General features: G+C 41.8%; 1 protein-coding gene across 1 annotated transcript; it reads left to right on the plus strand.

Moving 5' to 3' along the window:
- Window positions 1-524: 524 nt before the first annotated feature.
- LOC120563752 (zinc finger protein 624-like) lies at window positions 525-8,958 on the plus strand. The gene is made up of 4 exons (XM_039808143.1): window positions 525-863; window positions 1,560-3,113; window positions 7,038-7,214; window positions 7,384-8,958. The coding sequence occupies exons 1-4, from the start codon at window positions 689-691 to the stop codon at window positions 8,790-8,792; spliced, it is 3,315 nt and encodes a 1,104-aa protein (XP_039664077.1). The 5' UTR covers window positions 525-688; the 3' UTR covers window positions 8,793-8,958.
- Window positions 8,959-10,465: the final 1,507 nt, after the last annotated feature.

The following is a 10,465-nucleotide window of genomic DNA, read 5'->3' on the forward strand; positions in this document are numbered from 1 at the left end:
CGTTAGCTCAATTTACTTGTTGACTAGCGTTAAACAGGGACAGGAAATCGCCTCTGTTGCTTGAAATTCCAGCAGATATCTTAGGTTTTGTGTTTACATATGTGGTATTTATTCAGTTTGGGAAATACTACGATCCATAGATGTGAATACGTATCTATATGCTATGATCTCTACAAAGCTAACGCTTTTGCTGGCTGACTAAACCATAGACAGTATATAAGGACCAGAAATTCTCTCTGTTGCTTGAAGTTGGCGGACAAACTTTCTCCTTTGGGATGGAACACAATTTTACTGCGTGGCTTGTTATACGATTGTTACTACAGCCAAATGCACAGAATAGGCCAGGGATATTGCACTAGCTAGTGCCCTATATTTAGAATATATAGGGCACTAGTACTAGCTAGTGTTTCGCGAATGTTCTCGTGTGCATCGCATAGCAACGATATTTCTTCAACAGAAATTGTAAGCGGAACAAAAAACATATGTACAATTCACTGTCGGAACTTAACAGTGTAACAGCGGAAGTAAACAGAAGACGGGCTGCTTATGCTTATATCTATGGCTGCTGTTACGTTCGTTACGTTACCTGCAGGTAACCGCTCTCTTAATCCATCCATGCAGGTAACGGGTTAGTAAATTAGGGACGTTAGTTCATCTGTAAAACTTGAATACGTGTGATTAAACAACAATGTCTTCAGTTGAGCATCTTAGAGAGTTTGTCAACGAGCGACTGACGGCTGCTGCTGAAGAAATATTCGGAGTTTTAAAAAATACTATCGTCGAGTACGAGGAAGAGATAACCCGTCAGCGCAGACGGTTGGACGTCGTTTGGAAACCTGAAATAAAATTACACAGGATCAAAGGTGAATACAACTTGTTTTCATAGAAACTACAAAACAGAGATACGGATCATATAACGCCCTAAGTGTTTAACCCTCCTGTTGTCCTCTGGTCAAAGTTGACCCATTTTCAAAAAGTTTCTATATCAGAAATGTGGGTTTCTTTCAACCACATTTTCAAAAGAACTAAGGTGGATGGCTCCCTACAACGCTCTTTACAAGTTTTATTCAATTTCATAGCATTTGAAAAAAAACATTTATAAAAGAACGTGTGAAAAAAGTGACAAAATGTCGGGAAAAGCTTAAAAAACGATGGGATAAAGGTCAAAAGGTGCAGAAAAAAAGTTGCATGGTCGACGGGAAGACAACACAAGGGTTAAATACAACTGGTGCTACTTTTCTTGCACGTCTGCATTTCTTTCTTTACCATCAGACTGGCATCATATTGCTTTTATTTTCTGTCTCTTTTTTTTTTTTTTTTAAAGAGCTTTATTCAAGGTTTTACAAATTATAGGTTACATTTAAACATACAATGGGCCACGTTAAAACAATCAATATAAACAATACAACAATTACCAACATTTAACAAAATGTGCAGATTGAGCTTAAAGTGCATACAGAGCATGGAGAGCAGGATAAAGTGCAAATAGTCTTTTGTAAAGTGTGTAGAGTCTTTTATAAAGTGCATGGAGTATTTCATAAAGTTTTCTGTCTCTCCAGAGCTCCCACAGCAACATGTCTGTAAGGAGGAAGAGGAGGGTCCGATTCAGGAGAGGAGCTCCAGTCTGGACCAGGAGGAGCCAAAGCCTCCCCAGATTAAACAGGAACAGGAGGGACTCTGCACCAGTCAGGAGGGAGAGCAGCTCACACTGAAGCAGGAGACTGACGCCTCTATGTTGACTCCTACTCACAGTGAAGGTCAGACTCTGAACTGGGATCCTGATGACCCTCTCGGTGCAGCAGAGGAAGAGTCTGCAGTCAGCATGCCAGTTATAGCCTCTGTGGTGTCCGAAGCACATGGTGACCCACAGCTCCGCTCTCACAACTCTCAGGAAGCTGAGAGCAAAAACCAGGAAGGAGGCGAGCATAGAGATTCAGGATCAACTAGAAAAACAGAGCCCAAACCAAAGAGAAGACGTCACAAAAGCAACAGCCACACCAACAATGTCAACAACCCGAACTTGTTAAAGATTCACAGTAATACTAACACAGGTAAAACGTCTTATAAATGTCACACATGTGGGAAAGATTTTAAGTCTAATTCACAACTTCAGACACACTTGAGAATCCACACAGGTGAGAAGATGTTTTCTTGCAAAACATGTGGGAAAGATTTTCGACTCAAAAGCGAATTGACAGTCCACCTGAGAACCCACACAGGTGAGAAGTTGTTTACGTGTAAAACATGTGGGAAAGATTTCAAACAATCTTGTAACTTTTTGACCCACACGAGAATCCACACAGGCGAGAAGCCGTATCCTTGCGAAACGTGTGGGAAAGATTTCAGAAGTAACGGGGATTTGACAGTCCACACGAGAACCCACACTGGCGAGAGGCCGTATTCTTGCAAAACATGTGGGAAAGATTTCAGAACTACCAGTGCATTAACGATCCACACGAGAACCCACACAGGCGAGAAGCCGTATTCTTGCAAAACATGTGGGAAAGATTTCAGAAGTTCAGGTGCATTTACAATCCACATGAGAACCCACACAGGCGAGAAGCCGTATTCTTGCAAGACATGCGGGAAAACTTTCAGATTCCATGGTGAGTTCACCGTTCACACGAGAACGCACACAGGCGAGCGGCCCTATCCTTGCAAAAAGTGTGGGAGAGCTTTCAGGAACAATCGGGAATTGACAATCCACGTGAGAATCCACACTGGCGACAAGCCCTACCTTTGCGCGACCTGCAAGAAAAGATTCAATACCATGTCGGACGTGAACAGGCACATGAGAACCCACACGGGGGAGAAGCCGTATCCTTGCAAGACCTGCAGGAAAAGATTCAGTAACGTGTCCAACATGAAAACGCACATGAGAACCCACACTGGCGACAAGCCTCACCTTTGCAAGACCTGCGAGAAAAGATTCAATTCTGTATCGGACTTGAGTAGGCACCTGATGACCCACAATGCCGAAAGGCCGTACCCTTGCAAGACCTGCGGGCAAAGATTCAGTCTCATGTCGAACATGAACAGGCACATGAGAACCCACTCGAGCGGTGACGGTTTGAGCACTCGAACCAAATCACCAAACCAAACCAAGTCACGGTGAACGAGTCTGTCACACGTCAGCATTGAACGTTAACGTAAGAGTACACACCGGTGAGAGGCCGTATTCTTTAAACACCTTTGGGGAAAGATTGAACATCATACAGACAAACCAGTCCCTCCAGAAAAACGTGATTATGCGATCGCATAATTCAACGCATAATCAGCCAAAGTCTGCATTTTTTTTCAAATACGCCGCACTTTCGCTGCATAAATTGCCGATTTCCGCTTGCATGATTTCATAATCCCCGCATTTTCGTTGCAAAAAAGTCACATATATCTTAGCAGAAAGTTGAAAAATGTTTAGTTTATGCAGCCATTTTCCCCTGTTGCCATAGGAACGTTATGAAGTGACGTAATTACGTGACGTGAACATCTTCGAAAAGCAGGGTGTTGGGGGAATCACTTTTTTTTCTCTTGTTCATCAAACCGCAGTTTTTGCAAGTTCCCGCAATTTCATCGCATAAAACTGCATAAATATCATATATAGCGTATTCCATCGCATTTAAGAAAACGTGCCGCATAATCAAGGATTTTTGCCCGCAACAATCACAAAAAAAACTCTGCATTTCTCTGGAAGGACTGGCAAATGGTCTTCTATTTGAGGAGTGAGGAGCCACATTAATGCAGCAATTATTCTCAAACCTCATACCTGACTAAACAATCCATAAACAGGACAAATCATCAACCCCTTCTGGATGAGGTTTCGCCCACTAAAATTAATTTTTGTGATGGCAACCTCTCTGTCAAGTCAAACTGGAGTAAAGGCTGTTTAAATCACAAGCAGCTGTTTAAAACGGACAATATTGTTGAAGTGGGCGGAACCATTGTGCCCTGCCGAGTTTCCGCTCGGGGCTTTAAAAAGGAGACCACATCGGAAGTAAAGAGGAACGTTGGTTGACGAGCGGGCAAACTGCAAGAGTTTAAAAGAAGCAGCAGAGAGCAGAAGAGAGCAGTCAAGTGTTCATAAACTTCTGGTGTACTTACAAACTTTCCAATCCATCGTTTTATGAGTACATAACCTATTTGTACTACTTGTAGACGTTTGGTATCATTTCGGGCATTATTAGTGGGGTAACTTACAAGATACAAACGTGGGTCCATTAGCCCCTGCGCTAAGCTATTCAGCGGCTAACGCTACTCTACGCTAACTCTCCCAATGTTCAACCCAGGTGAAAAAAGCTTCTGGGGGGGTGTTTGGCTCGAGGTCATGGTGCAAAGGACCCTAGGGTGAGTTACTCCGAACCATCACTTTAAAGAGCACTTCAACTTCTACTCAAGTCACTTTTTTGATAGAGCACTTTTACTGAAGTCTGGGTCTCTAGTAGTTCATATATGTCTGCGTGTATGGGTGTTGCGTTTTAACCCAAACCTAACCCTAGCCTGTCTCAAATAAGACCCTCATCATTTGGGACACTCCGTTTTTGGAAAATAATTTGGGACGCTAAACTGCACGTGTACCGTAACGGAGCGATGGGTGGAGGTAGTGTTTGGTAACTGTTAAAAGTGTATACTGCTTCGGGTTTTATAGCAAACCTGGTGAGATAAAGGGCTAATATGAGTTTATTTATAATGCTTTTGATGTTATGTATGGTGTTGGTTTAAATCATTGCACTTTAAATACTTAAAATAGGTATGATAAAATGTTTAATTACTACTTTTAGATATGGGAAAAAGTACTATAAAAATGTTTTATATTGGGTTTAAAAAATGGTTGAAAAATATGATTTAAAAATGTGTATTTTCTATCTTTGTGTTTTAAAGGTTTTTCTACTGCTACTGCTATAAAAGACTACGCTGTTAAGCAGCTTAAGACAAATCAGGAATCCAAATGCCTTCCTTGGCTGAAGCAATAATTCAAATGGAACTGTCAATTTTGAACTCCTGAAGTGTGCCAAAATAAAAGGTGGAAAAAAGGAAAAGAAGTGTTTGGTCATTGACTGAAATCCAGTTCTTTATTTCAGGGTGGATGCATCAAATCCCTTTTCAAGTGGGGAATCTGCACACAAATTAGAAGAGACTTGTCTTTAATTGTTTATAAATCATTTCCCATTAAAACATGTCACAATATCCCATTGTAATGAAGTAGTACATCAACAACAATGACCTCAGGTTTGGTTAAAGTGACCTGCTTTTCCCTTTATTACTGTATTACTCATATTTCTGTTCTCAACGATATTTCATTGAAACGATTGTAATCTCCCAAATCTTTGAAAAATCTTTTGTTGCATTAAGTGAGTGCATGGTTCCTACAAATGCTTGTCCTGTTAAACGAATATAGTTTTTTACAACGTTCATTCACTACCTCAGCTATTTGAGTGGATAGAGAACTCTCTGAGGTTGAAGATGAAAAACTTAAATATAAATGATTGGCCTCTGAAATGAGTAAATCCTCTAGTAGCGTGGGTCACTAATGTTTTCATCCTGCCAGCCAGTCAATATACTAGTGTATAGTGTCATGTGCTGTGGTTGATAATGTTGATAACTTTAATACTTGTATGCAAAATCAGAATTTGTGAATGGGTTCAAATAAATCAAAATTTAGACACTCCATTGATAATGTATTTTACACTTTACCATGAGTACAGTACTTAAGTAAATACATTTTCCACTTTCAGGATTTGATGAGGACATAAAATTCAGCGGGTAAATGATAACCGAGCACAATCGTTATGCTTAGTTTAAATAAAAAAGGACTGTTACTGTTGCCTATTTTTGAGCGGAATTTATGAGTGGAAACTGGGAAAATAGCATGCTTTGGACTGAAATGGCAAACATGAGAAAAAGAGCTAAATCTGATGGAGTAGAAACTACCATTTTAACACGGGGCACTAAAAACCTGATATAAAATAATGCACTGTTTTATGCTATAATGGCCGTGTGATCAAACATTGTTTTTAATGCGGACATGTTTTACCTTTAGGGTCTTAGTGTCTGTTGTTTGGCTAGTCTGTAGTGACTCTCTCTGCCCTGTACAGTCTTAAGATCAGGAACATCTAGTCGACAGGATTTGCTCTATGAAATCATGACAGCACATGCAGGAATAAGAAGACAAGGTATTAATATTGAATATATGTGGGTTCCTGCTCACATAATGAGAGGGTGGACAAGCTAGCCAAGCAAGCAGTTATTAAATGATCAAAATCAGAAGGAAAGAGCATTGTGTGGAAATAAACAAAGTGGCAACAGCACTGGGAACAACAACAACAAAAGGGAAGACGTGTATAACATCCAAAATAGTGTTGGTAATGTAAGGAGAGGAGGAGGAGGAGGAGGAGGAGGAGGAGGAATTAGGAAAGAGGAGACATCATCACCAGACTGAGAATTGGGCATACTTATTTAAATAGTACGCTTTTCATCATGGGGAAACATCCAACAGTAGTAGAAACTGTGCAACATGTTTGAACTAAATGTAGGAAATATATGTTAGAGAGAAGGATCGTGATGGAGGGGAATCAATGAGAAGAGCAGGACTGAGGGGAACTGGATTGGGAAACCTACTGGATTGTGGAGGAGGTGAACAAGGCAGGAAGGTATCTCATCTAGTTTATGAACGGTAGCTGAGTTGTTGGACACGATCTGAGTAACTAGCTGGCAACTGTAGGTGAGATGTGACCCCAGTAGCCGGCGGTAGTGCAACGCAGTGGATGCAAACCGCCGTTAAGCTGTAGTTCCAACGAGACAACCTGTAGGGGGACCGAAGAGGGAGAAGTTACACAGTGTTACTTTAAAAAACAAAGAAGAAGAAGAAGAAGAAGAAGAAGAAGAAGAAGAAGAAAGTAAACAGAAGACATTCGGCAGTCGCGCTATCGTTACCTTTTATATATGTCAATGATCGTTACCTACGTGGCTCGGCATTGATTAATTGAGTTCATTTAAGGAGGTTAGTTCATCTGTAAAACGTGTGTATACGTGTGGTTAAACAACAATGTCTTCAGTTGAGCATCTGAGAGAGTTTGTCAACGAGCGACTGACGGCTGCTGCTGAAGAAATATTCGGAGTTTTAAAAAATACTATCGTCGAGTACGAGGAAGAGATAACCCGTCAGCGCAGACGGTTGGACGTCGTTTGGAAACCTGAAATAAAATTACACAGGATCAAAGGTGAGTGTTTTCATACCACAAAACGGAGAGATTATATTCAGATAAAAGCCTGTGTGTGTGTGTGTGTGTGTTTAAATACAAACAACTGGTACTAATTTTCTTGCACGTCTGCATTTCTTTCTTTACCATCCCACTGGCATCATATTGCTTTTATTTTCTGTCTCTCCAGAGCTCCCACAGCAACATGTCTGTAAGGAGGAAGAGGAGGGTCCGATTCAGGAGAGGAGCTCCAGTCTGGACCAGGAGGAGCCAAAGCCTCCCCAGATGAAACAGGAACAGGAGGGACTCTGCACCAGTCAGGAGGGAGAGCAGCTCACACTGAAGCAGGAGACTGACGCCTCTATGTTGACTCCTACTCACAGTGAAGGTCAGACTCTGAACTGGGATCCTGATGACCCTCTCGGTGCAGCAGAGGAAGAGTCTGCAGCCAGCATGCCAGTTATAGCCTCTGTGGTGTCCGAAGCACACGGTGACCCACAGCTCCGCTCCCACAACTCTCAGGAAGCTGAGAAAATCCCAAATCAGAAAATCGCAACTCCGAAAGGAGGCGAGAGGAGAAGACGTGACAAAAGCAACAGTCCCACTATCAATGTCAACAACCCTAACTTGTTAAAGACTCGCCGTAATACTGACACAGGTAAAAAGTCTTTTAATTGTGACACATGTGGGAAAGGTTTTAAGTATAATTCGCTATTGCAGAGACACACGATGATCCACACGGATGAGAAGCCGTATTCTTGCCAAACGTGTGGGAAAGATTTCAGACATCCCAGTCACTTGTTGGCCCACGTGAGAACCCACACGGGTGAGAAGCTGTATTCCTGCAAAACATGTGGGAGAGCTTTTATATGTAGTAGTGTACTGAAAACCCACACGAGAATCCACACAGGCGAGAAGCCGTATTCTTGCAAAACGTGTAGAAAGGATTTCAGAACCAAAAGTCATTTGACAGTCCACATGAGAATCCACACAGGCGAGAAGCCGTATGCTTGCAGTACGTGTAGAAAGGATTTCCGATTCAAAAGTGATTTGACCGTCCACATGAGAATACACACGGGCGAGAGGCTGTTTACATGTGAGACATGTGGGAGAGCTTTCAAACGCGGTAATGCACTGAAAGTCCACACGAGAACCCACACAGGCGAGAAGCCGTACCCTTGCGAAACATGTGGGAAACATTTCAGAAGTAACGGGGATTTGACAGTCCACATGAGAACCCACACTGGCGAGAAGCCGTTCCCTTGCAAGACCTGCGGGAAAAGATTCATTACCATGTCGGACACGAACAGGCACATGAGAACCCACGCAGCGGTGACGGCCATTTCAATCAACACAAGTGAGGAGCCACGTGAATGCAGCTTTCCTCAAACGTCATACCTGACAAAACAATGCATAAACGGGACAAAGATTGTGGCCAGTCCCTCTCACCCCGGACACAAACTGGTTGAACCCGTCCCCCCTCTGGCAGGAGGCTGCACTCCATCAGGACCAAAACCTCTCGCCATAAAAACAGTTTCTTCCCCTCAGCAGTCAGCCTCACCAACAAGGCCCCGGACCCCCACTGACATTGAACCTTAGACCTACATCCTGTCCTCTGCACAGTCTATATATCTTATTCGCTGTTATATATATTGTTCTTAAGGTATATTATTTCTTTTCTTGTTTGTCAAGCAATACTATTATGTTTACATTCTTTTCTTTTCATAGTCATAGTTAATATTTAATAATAAACTATTACACTGTCCAGTCCCTGCACTGTTCACTTTTGCACTACCACCATTGCACACACTCTACCATAGCACCTTATCATGGTCATTGCATCACATGGTCAGTCCATACCAGACCTTAAATTGTTAACTCTGTAAATTTCTGTGAGTGATTTTTATGTATGTGAGATATATGTGTGTTATGTGTGTTTGTTGTGTTATGGTTGTCTAAGCTACTGGATGCCTAAAATTTCCCTCTGGGTGAATAAATAATAATAATAAATTGAATTTGTATAGTGCTTTTCAAGGACTCAAAGTTGCTTTACAGGGCAAGGTAGAAAACAAGACAAGATTCAGGCACAGATGAAAAGGGAGGGGGGCTTGGGGCTACGGATAGATGGGTCTTGAGGCAGGACTGGAAGATGGTGAGGGACTCAGAGGTGCGGATCTCTTGGGGGAGGGAGGTCCAGAGCATGGGAGCTGCCCTGGAGAAGGTTTTGCCCCCAAGACTGCTGAGGTTGGACTTGTGGATGCAGAGGAGACCTGCTGAGGTGAATCTGAGGGACTGTGAGGGTTGGTACGGGGAGAGGAGGTCAGTGAGGTATGAGGGGGCCAGATGGTGGAGGGCTTTGTAGGTGAGGACCAGGATTTTGTAGGTGATCCGGTGCGAGATAGGAAGCCAGTGGAGTTGTTTTAGGACTGGAGTGATGTGTTGCCAGGATTTGGTGCGGGTGATGAGGCAGGCGGCTGAGTTCTGGACCAGTTGGAGTCGTTTGATGTTGGTAGAGCTGATGCCGAGGAGAAGTGAGTTGCAGAATAAAGTATCTATCTATCTATCTATCTATCTATCTATCTATCTATCTATCTATCTATCTATCTATATCCTTTTTGCACATCCCTCTACTTTTTTGGATATCCTGCACTAAACGTGCAGCCTTTTTTTCTTCTTCTTCTTAGTGTTAAATAGTTATACATATGTACAGTACAGGCCAAAAGTTTGGACACACCTTCTCATTCAATGCGTTTCCTTTTTATTTTCATGACTATTTACATTGTAGATTCTCACTGAAGGCATCAAAACTATAAATGAACACATATGGAATTATGTACTTAACAAAAAAGTGTGAAATAACTGAAAACATGTCTTATATTTTAGATTTTTCAAAGTAGCCACCCTTTGCTTTTTTATTAATAAGGGACAAAATTCCACTAATTAACCCTGACAAGGCACACCTGTGAAGGTAAAACCATTTCAGGTGACTACCTCATGAAGCTCATTGAGAGAACACCAAGGGTTTGCAGAGTTATCAAAAAAAGCAAAGTGTGGCTACTTTGAAGAATCTAAAATATAAGACATGTTTTCAGTTATTTCACACTTTTTTCTTAAGTACATAATTCCATATGTGTTCATTCATAGTTTTGATGCCTTCAGTGAGAATCTACAATGTAAATAGTCATGAAAATAAAGGAAACACATTGAATGAGAAGGTGTGTCCAAACTTTTGGCCTGTACTGTACATATGTGTCATTTATTTCTGTATTTAT

This window comes from Perca fluviatilis, chromosome 8 (genome assembly GCF_010015445.1).
Source record: "Perca fluviatilis chromosome 8, GENO_Pfluv_1.0, whole genome shotgun sequence".
NCBI lineage: Eukaryota > Metazoa > Chordata > Actinopteri > Perciformes > Percidae > Perca > Perca fluviatilis.